This window comes from Pogoniulus pusillus, chromosome 20, assembly GCF_015220805.1.
Source record: "Pogoniulus pusillus isolate bPogPus1 chromosome 20, bPogPus1.pri, whole genome shotgun sequence".
NCBI lineage: Eukaryota > Metazoa > Chordata > Aves > Piciformes > Lybiidae > Pogoniulus > Pogoniulus pusillus.
This window is the reverse complement of record NC_087283.1, coordinates 19,018,487-19,034,903: the sequence shown is the minus strand read 5'-3', so window position 1 is coordinate 19,034,903 and position 16,417 is coordinate 19,018,487. Positions and strand designations below refer to the sequence as shown.

At 39.5% G+C, this 16,417-nt stretch overlaps 1 protein-coding gene across 8 annotated transcripts in view; it reads left to right on the top strand.

Annotated features, from left to right (window-relative positions):
- ESRP2 (epithelial splicing regulatory protein 2) overlaps positions 1-16,417 on the top strand; it is a 97,694-nt gene that overhangs the window by 71,127 nt on the left and 10,150 nt on the right. For 7 of the 8 annotated variants that reach the window (XM_064160428.1, XM_064160426.1, XM_064160427.1 and 4 more), the window contains 12 exons: positions 3,764-3,877; positions 5,610-5,724; positions 6,569-6,667; positions 6,783-6,837; positions 7,726-7,836; positions 8,412-8,544; positions 8,721-8,763; positions 9,266-9,567; positions 11,027-11,248; positions 12,139-12,337; positions 13,522-13,714; positions 14,661-14,838. In XM_064160428.1, coding sequence (XP_064016498.1) covers positions 3,764-3,877; positions 5,610-5,724; positions 6,569-6,667; positions 6,783-6,837; positions 7,726-7,836; positions 8,412-8,544; positions 8,721-8,763; positions 9,266-9,567; positions 11,027-11,248; positions 12,139-12,337; positions 13,522-13,714; positions 14,661-14,838 — 1,764 coding nt within the window. The remainder of the gene's footprint in view (positions 1-3,763; positions 3,878-5,609; positions 5,725-6,568; positions 6,668-6,782; positions 6,838-7,725; positions 7,837-8,411; positions 8,545-8,720; positions 8,764-9,265; positions 9,568-11,026; positions 11,249-12,138; positions 12,338-13,521; positions 13,715-14,660; positions 14,839-16,417) is intronic. The other variant, XM_064160431.1, reaches the window with a different exon arrangement.

Genomic DNA, 16,417 nt, shown 5'->3' with positions numbered 1-16,417 from the left:
GCTTGTTTTATTCTCCCTTCTCTTTCTGTTCAGTTTTTAATCTCAGTATTGAATTACTGACCATATTCTCTTTAAATATGGAATGATGTATCAGAGCGCTACTAGAGAGACTGATCTGGTTTAATAAGTTATTAAATGTAGAGGGTGATGCCAGTAAGTTGTGGTTCTTGCAGCTGAAATGAGGGCTGGTTGCAAGATGCAAACACTGGTAATTAATGCTCTAGAACTCTGTTGCTATGAAATGAGCAGATTAACAAAGACACAGGGTGTGTGAGCTTGGGGAGGAAGTCTTAAGGTGGGGTGGCTTTGCATGCTAAAGTGAGGGAGTGCTATGGAAGACAACACAAAGAAGAATGACAGGAGGTAAATAGTTGAGAAGTTTTTTGTTAGTGGAGTGAGGGAGCTGTGGATGGAATTTATGAAATGACAGAGCTGTGGACAGGTTGTTCAACATGTGTGACAGAAAAATGTAATGTAAATCTGGCACTGGTCTTAACTTGCCCTTAGCATGCTACATTTGGGTGTATGCTGGCTTGAGGTTGTTTTTTGAGATGCTGTCTAAAATTTTTAATGGAGAAAAGCATGCTGAAGATGGCTTTTCCACAGGAACACTGAATTGCTTAACTTAGTGTGGCTTTATAGACACATCTATACTGGTTGCTTTGACTCCTTGATACATATGATAGACAGTGAAAAGACTTAAAGGTCTTAAGACTGCAGACTTTAAGAGTTGAATGTGCACTATAGTACCGATCCCCAGCTATGCTTTTCACACTTGACCTTTCCAGAATTTGGAGACATCTTACACAGATGAAAGAAGCCACTTCTCAAATATCTGTCCTTCCTCTGTGACTAGGCTTGGTATTTTACCCCATGCTCCTCCTGGGTACGTCTTCCCATTTACACTTTGTTACACTATTTCCATCTTCCTCTAACCGATGCGATAGCTAAGCTCTTTTGGACAGGAGGGATTGCTTATGGCTGTTGTCTGTTCTTCCCACACTCCTTTTGCCCTATTCTGGAGCAGTACACCCCAAAGTTTGAGAGAGACTGTTTTTAAAATAGAAGTTTCTAAATAAGCACTAAGCAAGGCCTGCCAACCTCATGGCATTTTATCTAAGGAACTTTAAGCTGCTAGCCTCTAGTAAGAAAAGCAGAGAATTGTTTTGACATGTCAGTTGTCCCATTGGAAAGATATTAGTGATGCTTAATGCTGTCACTGACATTTAATAAGTATGTAGTGCAAATACTTTGGCTCAGTTAAAAATGAGAACAAATGCTGCCTTTAAACCTTAGTACACTCATATTATTTGGCTTACTGGTGCCCTTATGCAATATTTCACTTTTCTTGATATTTTCTCAACAAGGGCTTCTCAAAATAGCTGTTGTGTATCTGTCTTTCCAGATGTATGTTGTGTGGGAAACACTATCTGAAAAACTGTGAATATGTCAGTGCACAGTCTTGATCTTTACCAGCTTAACCTGTACCATTTGACCTGAGCACTTCTTCCCTGGACCAAACAGTTTTCTCTTTTTGTTTTCTGCTTTGTTGAGCTGCAGTTCCTATGTTTCCTTTGCAGAGCAGGAGGGTGCGTACACTGGCTGCTTCCCTCAATTTGTGTGTGTTGGATTTCTTCTTGTACCTGATCAAATTATCTCCCTAACTGCACTCTTTATGTATAGGGTCTTGTACATCTTCAGAAATGCAGGGTCCAAAGTTGAAGGTTTGGGGAGTGTTTTATTACTGTTCATCAAGACTCTGCTTCCTTTTGGCAGGAATCCATATACACCTTCTGGAGGCTAGTTCCTATCACAATTTCCAATCCCTTTTTGCAAATATTTACTGTGCCCAGAAGCTTAAAAAAGAGAGTAGCAAGGTGGTGCATTTAGTAAGAACACAGTTCTCGTGTCTGTTGTAGTGAGACTATCTGTCATTGATCTCTGACTATGGAAGTCCCCAGAACTGCAGTTCTGAAACGGTTCCTTTTGAGTCTTCTGGAATTTTCTTCTTTTTCTGTTGTTTACACTCCACCTGAGGTATTTTGAGTACTCTCAGATCTCAGTTTTCTGATTTGAAACCATCCTTAAACAATGACTTGTGTTGTAGCCTCAGGTTCTTCAAGACATATGTTTGTGGTAGGTACACAACTTAAACCAGAAATCAGGAGGAAACTGACTTTCTGAAAACTGCAAGGGCTAGGTTGGTTGTCTGATGGGTGTTTTTTTTAATCTCTGTGTGGTTTTGTGTGTTTCAGTAGCATGTGAAGAATTGCAATATAAAGGTAGTTTCAGCTATCTTCTGCTTAATAACTCAAGTGCATTGATGTAATGGAATCTATATATATACCTGCAAATTACGCATCTTACACAAGATGCTGATGTTCCTTACCCAGCTCTGCCCCTCAGTTCTCTGTTTTCATATGTCGTAGCCACTACTACAGCATTTCTGAACGCAATGGCAGTAGAACCCTGCTAGCTGCCCAAGCATAGGAAAGGGCCAAAATTGGATTTGAGTGGTTGTTCTGGAACAAAGCCTCAGTAACCATGTCTCTGCTCCCACTAAACCGTGAGTTCTCCCTGGTGGAGCCTTACCATTGTCTCCAAATGCTGCAGGATTTGTTTTCACAGCAAGTACTGTGTTGGCTGTGGGATGCAATCATGAGGACATGGTCTTTACTGAGCAGCCTCATAAACATGTAAAATGTCACATGTGTCCATGATAAAGCTCCTCTTACACAGGTTGAGAGACAGCATAAAGATTTTGTCTGAATTTCAGGTCAGCTTGTAGTTTGCTTTTGGAGATGTCTGATTTGGAGTTGTAAGATACTGCTGAGAGCGTTGGGTGGCTACTGCATCAAGATGTTAATTATGCTTTGTTTATGAGCTGATGCTTTCCTGGGAGGGAGCAGCATCAAGGGGGAAGCTTAGAATAATTGCATTTGTCCCTTTGAAAGCTAGCTAACAAGCTACTATTTACTGAACTCACACATGTAGGCAGCATAATATGTTAGCTGACTTTTATGAATAAGGAATTTAACAGTGGTATAGAGTAATAAATGGCAAGAAACTGTTATAAGGATGGAAAGTAATACTGAACGTGACAGATGGAGATTTTTCCTTTTGTGAGTTGACCTATTGGGAGTTATTCACCTTACACACAGGGAATGGTTTTATCTAGTGTTTGTAACACTATCTCTACCAAGAACTGGCTTAGCTGCAACTTGATTATCATTTCACTGTTGAAGTCATTAGACCATAATTTTTCTGTCTTTTCTTAGCATTTAACTTCTGAAACATTAGCAGATCATGATGTGTAGCTTTTTTTCTTTTTGAAGTTCAAATTATAAACTAAAAATTAAGGACACAACAGAAGCCAAAGGTGCCATTGGTGAAAAAAGGCTATTGCAAAAACAGTATTATGTTTTGATCTTGAAAGGTGTTTTGCTTTCAAATATTTCATAGGTTTTTTAAAAGTTAGTTCAGATTTTGCATGTTACCATTCTAATGCCATGACCGTTCAGATGAACTCATAATTTTGCCATATTTTACTTTTTTTACCATACTGCTGATGGTCTTATTTCACAAATGCATGTAATTTATTTGCTTATCTCTATCAGGAGCCCACTGTGTACATAACGTTATGTCAAAAGCTATTACAAAGTACTGCATTTTTTTTTTGAGTGTTGTCTTTAATGGTACATGCTCATTTTATGCAGTTACCTGTACCAGTCAGTGCAATGAAATTTATCATTCTATTTTTCAGTTTAGTCAGCTGGTATCCAGTGATCTGAAAGTACTTGGAAGGAGTTCTTACACACTCTGCAGTGATGGCCAGTTGCTCATTCGACAAGTTCTCCACCCAGAAACATCTAAGAAGGTATGAAATCACAACTCATGCAGAAGAACAGTACTGTGTCTTAAGGACATCAAAGAAAGTATATTACCTAAGTTTGAGATGAGAACACAATTCAACCTTGGGAACTACAGTGTTAAGGTGATCTCCTCCCATTTTCAAGCCTGAGTAGCAGAAGAGACTTTGGCACTTGATTTTTGAAATTCAGTTCTGGTACTTCAGGACTCCCAGAGTGTCATGAAGAGAAAAATTGGAAAAGACAGGAATGATACGAGTTCTTTGAATCCTGTGTCTCAATAAATGGAAGCACAGCTACAGGTCTAACCTCACCAAGGTGATAGAGAAGCTTTGTTTAAGCTTGAGTTAAACCATGGGTTCCTACCAAGTGTCAATGTCCTGCAGAGAATAAACACACAAGCAGTGACTTGCCTTGGCAGTGTTTCCCCATCTGCATTTATTCAGCAGGAAGTAGAGCTGCGGCTTATTTGCCTCTCCTGTGTGAAGCAGCAGCTTCTACCCCAAGTTCCTGCAAGGGCGTAAGCAGGCTCTCTTGCATATGGAGAAGAATCTTGCCTTTGTGCAGGGTGGTGGCTCTTGATTTAGCCTGCTTGGCAGGGCCTGCATGAACCCCACAGGAATGGGAGCAGCTGGCATGGAAGGAGCTGACCAGTTGCTTTTTTTTTTCTCTCTATATAAGGGTATTGGCTCATGATGAGTTCTACAAATCCTCATTTGGCATTTGTGTTACATTAAAACATAACACTGTGGCTTTTAATGAAAAGCACCTGTTGGTGCAGGGATGAAGCAAGGAAGGAAACAGGGATGATGCTGAGCATTGAGAAGTGATAGTACTTTTTTGTTTTGTAGGTAATGCTTTCTACATTCCTCTTGAAGCAAATGGGCTAAACCAAAACAAACTCTGTAATGTTGTGGGAGAAATAATTGTCCATACCAGGTGAAGGAGTGGAACCAGTCAAGTTCTGAGTCTCTTAACATTGCATTTCTTTCTTTTTTTTTCTCTTATTACAATAATTTTTCATTTGTGAAAACTTTTTCTTCCCATGCACACTAAATGTTAGTAAGCCTCAGATACTGGCTTCTGCTGTTCCTACCATTCTGAGAAACATGACCTTGTAATTTTCCTTAAATCTTTATTTAGAAAGATTAGTGCCTTATGTCTGGGCTGGAGTCAAACTTCTATATAGTGGAAGAATTGGACAGAGTGAAGAATTAGACCAGAATTAGTTGGTTTAGTGCTTGAAAAAATAAATATTTACTCAGACATTAAGCCTAATAATTATGTAATTGAAGTTCTTGTCTGGTATACAACAGTAATGCATAAATGTCTCTGAGTTGCTTGAAGATGGTATTTTGTGCATTCTAACTATTTAATCGTTATTACAATGTTGTTTTGCAGTGCAGTCATAAAAGAAGAAATACAGTATCTTAAATGGGAGTATGTATAAAGTAGCAAAGCATAGCTCATCTTTTTGTTATTTTTCCTTCCCCATCCATGTTCTCTGGCTGTTTTGCACAGGTCTGCTTCTCAGAACCTCTTTGGGTTTGCTCATCTAGAGATCTAATTCTGTAAGGCTGTGGAATCTGAACTGTTGCAAAGTAGCTAAACTGGTCTATTGTAGACAAGCTGATGACATGCATCTATGTGGTTTTTGAAACTGCCTCATTCAGTCCAAAAATATTAATTGACATTTAAAGGAATGGTGTGTACAAAACAAACTTTTTGCCTTCCTTGTAGAACTTCCTGCTGTCAGATTGTTTCTATTCCTTCTACGATCTACGCAAAGAATTTCACACTTGCTACCCCAGTTCAGCCACCGTGAAAGATCAGACTATCAAGACCATGGCAGAATGTATCCTTTTGATGTAGCTTTTACACCGGAATCGGTTATGTTTCCTTAGGTTTTCTCTCTGTGATTGTTACAGATTTTATTCTTCTAAATGAAGATTTGGTTTCTAAAAATTCACAGATGAAGTGGAAGAAATGTTTAAGTGTGTGTTGAGAAGCTCTGCTGCCCTTTTTTTTTCCTTTCAGTTTCATCCTAACATTGAATTTTAAACCAAATTTAGTGAATCCACTGAAGAAAACCATCAATTGCACTGGTCACAGGGTGTTAGGGGTTGGAAGGGACCCAAGGAGATCATTGAGTCCAACCCCCCTGCCAGAGCAGGACAATATTGTCTAACACAGATCACAGAGGAGCACATCCAGACAGGCCTTGGAAGTCTCCGTAGAAGGATCTTAAATGAAATGCTTAGGTAACAGCTTTTTCAACATCAGGTGGCCTGCAAGCTTCTACTATTTGCAGGTAGTAATAACTGAACAACAAAGCACAAACAAGCAAAAAAAGCAACCCCAAGCCAAACACCCTACATGTAAATTTTAAGAGGGTTGTTGTGGCCCCCCTGAATGTGGTGGCTGAAGTTAAGTTACACTTGAAGTGATAGGAACTATTTTTTTTTCTTTTTGGTAACTGTTACACTGATATGATGTAAGCTATCAGTAGTCTTCAGGCTGTTGACTATTAAAGTGAATATTAACCAGTTTATGAGCAGAGTAGCAAATCCCTAATGGTCATGTGTCCCTTCTAAGACCAGTACATGTGATTGCCAGTTCTGTGTTAATATAAGGAAAGCCTTATGGTTTGTTTACAATTGACTGTGCAAGAATGTTGTTTTCTATAATCACCTGTTCAGATCTAGGCTTAGGGACAGATGAAACAGAGGAGGACTTTGGCGTGTGGCAAGTGAAAACCATGGTGGCTATCATTTTCAGCATGCTCTCTGAAGGTTGTAGTAAGTTAACTGCTGAAACAGAATACACAAGTCATCTTTTTGTAAGACTTGTCAATGGTGCTGTCATCCTTCAGTGATCTCTAACCCTGTTTATATATAAACTGTTTTGTTGCAGATCATGTATTTACTGAGCCTGAAACTGTGAAGTACAAGTATGAAACAGGTCCTTGGTAAGTGGCCTTGTCATGGTTGTTTACAACCAAAGATGAGTCTCATCTACAGTGAGGAAATCTTGTGAATGTTTCCCCACAGTCTCTATGAAAGTAGGTTGGTTCCTGAACACAAGTAGCAGTATATTTAGTGGTCTAATGTGGGCAGACTGTATCTGATATGTTGAATACTGTGATTTATTCTGTTCCTTTAAAGTCAGTTCAAGTTAAATGGTCTTTGTTCTCTAGCTTCTGTTTTGCATGGCAGTGAGGCTGACTTATCTTACCCAGTGGTGAAGAAATGTTTGTGAACTTTCCCTAAGTCAACAGGGCTGCTGGCTAGTGCACCCTATATGCAGCTGAACTACTTGCTCTTTCTAAAGAGGGATCAGATATGCTATATTGCATATTGGATTTAGGGAGAGTAGGAGCAGAATAGTTCTTTCTTTTCAAACATATTGCAGTGACTGGAGAACAGAAAACGTCTTCAGCATAAATAGTATGTACTCATATTTAGGCCTGCCTTGCAGTCATCTGTGTTGGATTGTTAGATATTTCAAAATTAATCCAGTGCCTTATTACTTCTTTCTGAAACATTACTCCTATTTTATTCTTTCAGAGCTGCAAAGTGGTGTCAACATAATGCATCTTAGATGTTGTATATATATATGTATATAGTTGTATATATGTATATATATATATATGCATGTTGTATATATATATGTATATAGTTGTATAACTATCTCAGTTATTTTTTCGTTATTGAAATGAACAAGAGAACAGCCTCAATGTCAAACATACTCCTGATTGACAAATTGAATTACTTGCAAACTGGAGTTTAGTATGACAACAGAAAACCTAAACTGAAGCTTACTTTGACTTTTATTTTTTTCCCCTATTTTGGTGCAGTAGCAAATCAGAAACAGTAGACAGTGAGACAGTAATACGTGCCAGAGGTTTGCCATGGCAGTCTTCAGACCAAGATATTGCTCGATTCTTCAAAGGACTCAACATTGCCAAGTAAGATAATAAGAATACATCTTGCTTTATCATTTGTCTTTAATAGTTTTGAAGTGTGTGAAGAGAAGACTTATGAATAGAAACCCCACATACATTTGCTTATTGCTAATACCTGAAGGGTGAAACGGCAACTGCAGTTATCAAGGCAGTATCCAAGTTATAATGTTGCACCAACTCTTCAGTATTCTGCTATACCTCGTCAACTGGCCAGACTCATAAACATCCAAGTGGAAGAAATTTTCATGTGGCTAATGTGTGTGCAACTCTGTCCATATATATCTGCGTATATAGATGGAGAAAGTGAACTTAGTTTACCATGCCTGTCAATTAATATTTGTTCCAGATTCTCAAAATCGAGGGGGAAAAGTGTTTCAGGTATGAGGAAATTCAAACCTGCATCGCTGAGATAATAGGAAGGACTTGCAAAATTACTTCTGTGTGAAAGTCAAGAAAGTGGGGAACAGCATGAGATCCAGGATCTCACTGAAGTGGATCCTGCAGTGCAATTGTGTTAGGTGAAAATGAAATAAATTGTGGACATCAGGAACTTTATTTTCTGTGGTTTTACCTTCCAGAGGTGGTGTGGCTCTTTGTCTAAATGCTCAAGGAAGAAGAAATGGGGAAGCATTGGTTCGGTTTGTCAACTCTGAACAGAGAGACCTTGCACTGGAAAGACATAAACATCACATGGGTAGCAGATACATTGAGGTAAGAAGTAGTGACTTGAAACAAATCTTTGGAGACCATCCTGAATATTTTAGACTACATTAAGTGAGCACCAATTTCTGTTTTGTTCAAAGTACCAAAATAGAATTCTCTCATGTATGTGTGTATGTTAAGAGTTGAATGTTGTAATATTCATGTGTGGCTTTTTTCTTTTTAAGGTTTACAAAGCAACTGGGGAGGAATTTTTAAAAATTGCAGGAGGTAAGCTCTGCTGAAGTTCAGTGTGATTACCTAAGGGCATAGAAGTGGTGTTCTGGTTGCCTTCATTTTTCCTGAGGACACACATGGATAATGAAGTGTCCTTTCTTGTATTGCCTTCCAAGAATCCCTAACCCTGTCAATTTCTGATTTCGTATGCTTGAATTTGAGCTGTGAACATTTGGCCTGTGATGTTCAGGCAGGTCTTGTTGTTTGGAAGGAAGATGAGCCTTTGCAGGGGAAGTTTCTCTGTGCCTTGTATAGGTTCACACTAATATCTTTGTTCCAGTTTCACTAATATATGGAACACTTCGAGGGTAAGACATTTTCACTTAAAAATAGATTACTGTGAGGTAGTAACATCTCACATCTTCTGTGTATTTGTTGCTAGCTACTTGCTCCTATATTGCTCCTTAATGCTTTGCTACTCGTGCATCCTATGGAATTAGCAGACCATCATGATGATATGTTCTGGGCTGACCATATGTTTTTATTTTCCCGCCAGGCACCTCCAATGAAGTGGCCCAGTTCCTATCTAAGGAGAATCAAGTTATCATCCGGATGAGAGGTCTTCCATTCACTGCTACTCAGGACGATGTCTTGGGGTTTCTGGGGCCAGAGTGCCCAGTAACAGGAGGGAAAGAGGGACTTCTCTTTGTCAAGTACCCAGATGGCAGGCCCACAGGAGATGCATTTGTGTTATTTTCCTGTGAAGAATATGCACAAAATGCACTTAAAAAGCACAAAGAAATACTTGGGAAACGTTACATTGAACTCTTCAGGAGCACAGCAGCAGAAGTCCAACAGGTTGTAACTTTGGACTGTGATATTTGAAATTTAACAGTTAAAACACTTCTTCTAACTCTTGCAGACACACACATTCTAGACAACTGGGAAAGTCTATAATGTTACAGATGCCATTCTAGAAAGGACAAGACTTAACTTGATGAGCATGGAAGATTATGCAGCACTGGGTTTGGGGATGTTTTTTTACTACCAACATCTCTCAGATTGCAAAGTGAAAATGGCTGGATAATTTTCTTTTACTTAAATACTGGCTGAAAGGAAAAAAAGTAATGATAAGAATACATTAGATAGCTAGCACTGTAGTAACACTTCTTGAAAATCATCAAAGCTGTCTTTAAATTCTCCATGTACAGAACTTCTATCATCAAATCCACATTTGGATGCATTAAAACAGTTTTTCCTGTAACTGTTTTGTTGGAAACAAGGAATTAGCAGGATCTGTCTAATTTTCATTTGGGAGGCCTGGATGAAACAGTATAATTATATTCTATCAGTATGTTATTACTTCTTCCTCTATGATAGGTGTCTAGGGGGACACCCAGTGGTTTGGTTTTTTTTTCCCCTTGCTTGAGTAAGAGATTTTTTGTGGGGGAGGGGTTAAAGTGGGTGAATTACATGCAGCTTGAGTAATTACAAGAGATGAAACCAGCTCTCATTTTAGACTTCAGAAAAACTAATTGCAATATTCTAGACACAACTGAAGGATAAGATTTCTAGCCTGAAAGGTGCTACAAGCAGGTTCTTTTAGAAAAAAAGGCTTCTGTTGAGATAGACTCCCACAGCAGAATCATTATGGACAAAAAGAAAGCTCTTATTTAGTACCTCTTTCAGTGGAATGTGCTTATTTGTGATTGTCCTGGGCTTAGCTTTATGAAGGAACTAGAGTTGTTTTTTTTAACTTGTTAGATATTTCAGGGCTCAGATCTTTTAAAAATTACTCTCTTTAATTGACTCTAAGAACCTTACTCTAAGAAAGAACTCTGTGACAGTATTGGTTTATTAGTACACGTGATTTTCAGATGTTCTTATTTTAGAGCATCTCAAAAAATACATGAATCTGTTTTTCTTAATAATGAAATTGCAAAAGTGTGTTATAAGGTTCTTAACAAATTAAACCTGTTAGGTTTCCACTCTCCCCTTCTAAGTTTGAAACTTTCAAATGCTCCACAGCAAACTATTGACATTCATTCAAAGTCAGGCTTGATGGGGTTCTAAGTGGCCTGATCTATCTGGGAATGTCCCTGCTTACTGCAGGGAGGTTGAACCAGATGGATTCCAGAGGTGCCCTCCATCCCAGTGTATTCTATGACTCTGACAATAATTTATGTTAAGGGTTTTTCATTTTTTCTCTAATATTGGAAGTGGTTTCATTTCAATGTGGGAAATAATATTGCAAGGATTGGTTTATGCTCAGCCAGATTTTGTGTAGACCTTTCTCTGTGCTTTTCTTTGTCAACAGGTACTTAACAGATATATGTCCACACCTCTTATTCCCACTCTCCCAACTCCCATCATTCCTGTCATACCCCCACCATACACCATTGCTACGGGTAGCATACGTGACTGCGTCCGACTCCGAGGCCTTCCTTACACCGCTGGCATTGATGACATCCTGGAATTTATGGGAGATGCTACAGCTGATATCAAGCCCCATGGAGTTCACATGGTCCTTAATCAACAGGTACCAACATTTCAGTTACCTTTCCAGTTACTGAATAGGACTAGAAGTCAGGGTAGCTGACCTCTTCCTGGCTGTTTGCCCCTTCCTTCCTTCCTTCCTCCCTTCCTTCCTTCCTTCCTTCCTTCCTTCCTTCCTTCCTTCCTAGGCACTTGGTTTTTCTTTCTATGTATGTCTACATAAGACTAGGAAGGATGAAGCTTGTTCTTTTAATAACAGCTTTATTCTGGGGGCTCTCTTAAATAGTCTCATGTGTTTCAGTCCAGTGCTGGAAATACACAAGGTACAAATGTCTCATCTTAGATGATAGCTGCTCTGTCAACTTCAGGATTCTTCTCAGTGATAGCTGTGGTTTTTGAGTGATACTTGTGGAAAAACTTAGGGTTTCTGAGCTTTTAACTTGATTACAGAGCTCAGGCTTTAAAGGAAGTTGATAATTAAACATTGTTTTTGGATATGTTTTAATAACATAATCATAGGGATATTTGTTCCCTGTCATCATATATTAAAGTAACTTAAGCAACTGAAAGGGTTCCCAGAGATACTATGGAATCTCCACCTCTCAAGATGCTCATATTTCAAGTGGAGAAGGCCAGGAGTGGCCTCATATAATTAGAAAGTTAGCCCTGCTTCAAACAACATTTGAATTACAGGTCTGCAAACTTTGTTTCCATGCTAAATTTTTCTTTATGAAGAAGACAGAAGTAGTGTTGTGTTAACTGGGTGCTGCCTCTCATCTTCTAAAAACCATTGTTGAGTTGTTAGTCATTGGTGCTGGGCAACAAGGAACAAGACAGATTCTCAGTAGACATTTGATCTTGGTAGTTTTGCACTTCTTGTGCTCAGGGTGTTTTAGTAACAGATTGATGTGATTATTTCCCCCCTTCCCCTAGGGACGCCCATCAGGTGATGCTTTCATCCAAATGAAATCTGCTGACAAAGCTTTTATGGTGGCTCAAAAATGTCACAAAAAAATGATGAAGGACCGTTATGTGGAAGTATTCCAGTGTTCAGGAGAGGAGATGAACTTTGTTTTAATGGGTGGCACTTTAAATCGTAGTGGCTTATCCCCACCGCCATGTAAGTTACCATGTAAGTCTCCAATTCTTCCGCTCTCTGCTGCTAAAGGCTGATATGTGGTAGGTGCTGAAGCTTTGTGGCCTTTCATCTTTTGACTTCGGTTTTGCTATGATCAATAATCATCCATCTGTGTACATGCTGAGATTGGAATTGTTCCTTTTGAGGAATAATGGGACTGATCAGAGGCATTTTTATTGTATTTCGGTGGTGAGCAGAGCGCAGCAAAGCCTTGCCAGTGAAATTGTTGCACACTCTGCTTTTTGTGGGTGTACTGTTCTTCTGAGCTCTGCAGTAGACTTGCCTGTATTGAAACTTACTTGGAATTAGAGGGATTTTTTTAAAGGAGAGAAATTCTGCGTTCTAGCTGCCAATGAGTGCTCTTGCTATCTTGCCTTAGAGCATTGAGAAGGTACTCTATGGGCTTATTTTTGAAGGAAAATGCCCACTGGGATGATACATTAAGAGACCATAGAGTGAAGTTGGGTGGATTTTTGTATTTTCATTTTATTTAACATGACAGTGAACCTTGCTGTGGAACTATATTGGAACTTTACTGTGTCATTCTAATCAATCTCACTTGCAAGTCACTAGCAGATACTGATGTGTATTTGCAAAAGAATCAAAAGCTGCCAAATAAAAATAGTTTAACTGCACACCAAATCCAGCTATGCAAATCAGATAATTGCATCAGACTAGTGATCTAGTGAGGTTTTCTTTTTCCATTTGCTGTATCCTAAAAACACTTTTGACATTGGTGGAGGCTTCTACATGAAGACTTATGGCCAGCAGTTGTGGATGCCCATTTGTAGCTCATATTTTGGTACTTTTGTCCCACAGAGTACAACTTCTATTAGAAAGAACAGAGGGTGTGTTGGTGTGCACTCCTGCTTTTTCTGCACATGGCTTTTATGCTTTCCTTGAAATAACTCTGAAGTTCTCTACTCTCCATTTGCATACAGACAAGGTTACTCAGTTTCAGGAGTTCTGTACTCTTAGGAATTGCTGATTTGGAATGCCCCAGTTGGCATTCATGGTGATGCAGCAGGGGTTTCCAGAGGAGAGGCTAGAGAGTGGACTTTGAACAAATGCTCATTCATCATGCCCAGATACTGTTGATCATATTGGCATAAATAATTTCTTTCCTATAGCAAAAATCTCCATTCTAATTGGTTTTCTGTGTCCTGCTTTATTTTCAGGTCTTTCTCCACCAGCTTATGCTGCTTTCCAAACAGCAGCTGTGATCCCAGCAGAGGCAGCGCTTTACCAGACACAAGCCCTCTTGCCAACCACTAGGACTCCCCAGGCCTCCGCAGCTGCTCCTCCAGCTGTTACCTACTACCCAGCTCAGGCTGCTCAGCTTTACATGAATTACACAGCTTACTATCCCAGGTAACCCTGAGGCTTAACTGCTTCTCTTGATGTCTCATCTTAGTGGAGTAGGCAACTGTGTGGCCACATGTGAACAGCTCTGAAATCTGTTTCTTTGCTGCAGATGATCCTGGGAACTTGATGTTCATCAGCAAAGGCAGTAGATGTTTTAACTGAATCTCTGTGGCCTTGTAATGAAGTCTGGCTTTTCTGTAGCTTCACTGGAATCTTGTGATAATGTTGGTCTAATATTTAACAGTGGTTTTGGCACCAAGGCAATGTCATCAAGGCAGTTCTATTTCTTGGCCAAATGGCTCTACCCTCATTCCTTAGTTAGTTCTTGTACTTAAGATAGCTCCCTTCCTGAAATGCTCATCATAGGTGTGTACTAGGTTTGCTTTCTGATATCAGTGAGTCCAAAGAACAATTTACACATGTAAGCAAAGCAGAAGATTTCCACCTTTTCCCTTCCCACAGATGGATTCACTGAAGTCTGGTGCTTGGGTCAGTGGGGAAATAGTGTGTCCATTGAGAGTTCCTAGGCTTGTGACATGTCCTGCTAGACATGCCCTGACGAAAGATGATGTTTAATTTGCTGTTTTGTGGCTCAGATACCAGATTTGGTTCCTTGACTACATTTCACTCTGGTTCTGCTCCCCATTTTTTTTTTCTTTGTAGTTTATTAACAATATTAGAACTAGTCATCTGCAGCTACTATTTTTCTTCTCCCCTGGGATATGACAAATGCCACTCTTTATGTCTTTATGAATGTTAGCTGTTTTCCTCTGTTCTCTGAAAACAAATTGTTAGATGCTGAAGGAAGTCCACAAAGCAGCATACATCAGGGCTGCTGTTTTTCTGTGGTTTTGGGCTTATTCTCAAACTTTTCAGTTTCATCTTTGCCTGTTCTGAATACTAAAAGCAGTTATTTGGTTTCATAATGATTTTGTCCCTCTTTCTCTTGCAGTCCTCCAGTATCCCCTACCACAGTAGGGTACATTGCAGCTCCTCCAGGAGCTGTAGCCGCTGCCGCCACTGCCACCCACACTCCACTTCTGCCTCAGCCTGGAGCATTAGTCCGTATGCAGGGCTTGCCATATAACACAGGAATGAAGGAGATACTCAGTTTCTTCCAGGGGTACCAGGTTAGTATGCAGTCCTCCTCCTTGATAGGGTATTTGGACCTCTAAGGAGCAATGGGGATCAAACTGAGAAAGTGAGTGCTTTTGGAAATTGCTGAAGCTCAGTGAGCTACATTGAACTGGCAGAGCTAAGTGTAATATGCAATTTGGCTTATGTCTTTTATACAAAGCATATCCTAATTTGAAAGCAGTGTACCTGGGGTTAAGATTTAAGTTTGAGAAGGGAGAAAGTGCAGAGTCTCACTGGTAGTAGGGCTGTGCAGGGGCTGCCAAAATAAGGTGAGGGTTGCCAAAAGCTTTCAGCTTGCCACTTTTCGGTGGGAAGCATAGTGGGGAGGGTCAGTGTTTGACTTTCAAGGCTTCACTGTTAAAGTCTGCCCAGAGCAAATTTCTAGTACAGAAGGAGCTATGACCTAGGTGTGGTGATTTACTTGCAAAAGGAGAGAACCAGATGCCTTTGTCAGACACTTTCTCAGTGACTAGTTGTTGTAGTGAAAGGCAGAAGTATTTTCTATTAAAACTGCATTACACTGTAACCGAAAAAAACTTCCTCTGTTTTCCAAACTGTTTTATACTGATAGCAAATATTCTACACACTGTAGGTAACTTCAGTCAGTGTGTACTGATTCAGTGAGCAAACACAAAGGAATGTCTCATCTTGAGGAGTATGAGGGGGGAAAAAAGCACATCATGTACGAACACTTTTTTTCCCAGCAGTGCTTATTATTCATGGAATGATTCTTTCTATGTCTTCTGCTTCTCACCATAGAGAATATTGTCTCTATATTCATGTTTTGTCATCAATGTTTGCTAAAAGTAAAGATAATTGAATGTGGTATGTTCTGGTGAATATTTAACTTCTGTGGATAACAGCACTTAGACAAATAGCTAATCTGCCCTTTTGGTACTACTTGGAAGCCCTGATTAAAATCCTTCTGGTGGGTCTCAAACCACTGTTCAACTGATGTGAAAAGATGGCAATTTTTATCTGTTTGTCTTTCAAAATTCTATGGTACACAAGATGTAGATGGATTCTTCTCAATGCGTGGCAGCAGTTAATACAGAACAGTCAGGCATGGTATGTCTTCTTCAAGGTTCCTAAGGGATGACAGGCTTCAATTTATAGATCCGTTGTCTGCTGTGTAAATGAATGTAGACTGAGAACTGGTGCTTAGATGTCTCTCTTCTTTTGAGTATTTGGAAAACCTGTTGTGGTGTTTTTTCAGAGAAAACTACTGAAAGTAGTTTCACTTTCTTGGGTTTTCAATGGGAATATTTGAGGATTAGTTTATAAAAAGTGTGATGCATTATAGCAATTGATATATCAGCTTTTTTGAATTTGGCTTGTGCCAACTAATTGGAGGTTTTGGTGGATGGGTGGAGAATATATTAAAACCTTGACTGGGGAAGCCTGGTTTTGAAATTGAAGTTCAGGCAGAAGTGTAAGTGCACCATGGAAAAATGTGACCTAAACCTGTCTGTGTATGGATTAGGTCAGTGAGAATGTCTGGGAGCTCTGTCTTGCACTAAATCTTCGTATTTTTTTTTTAGAGGATCTTTGGCTCTGCTGCTTAATTTGCCC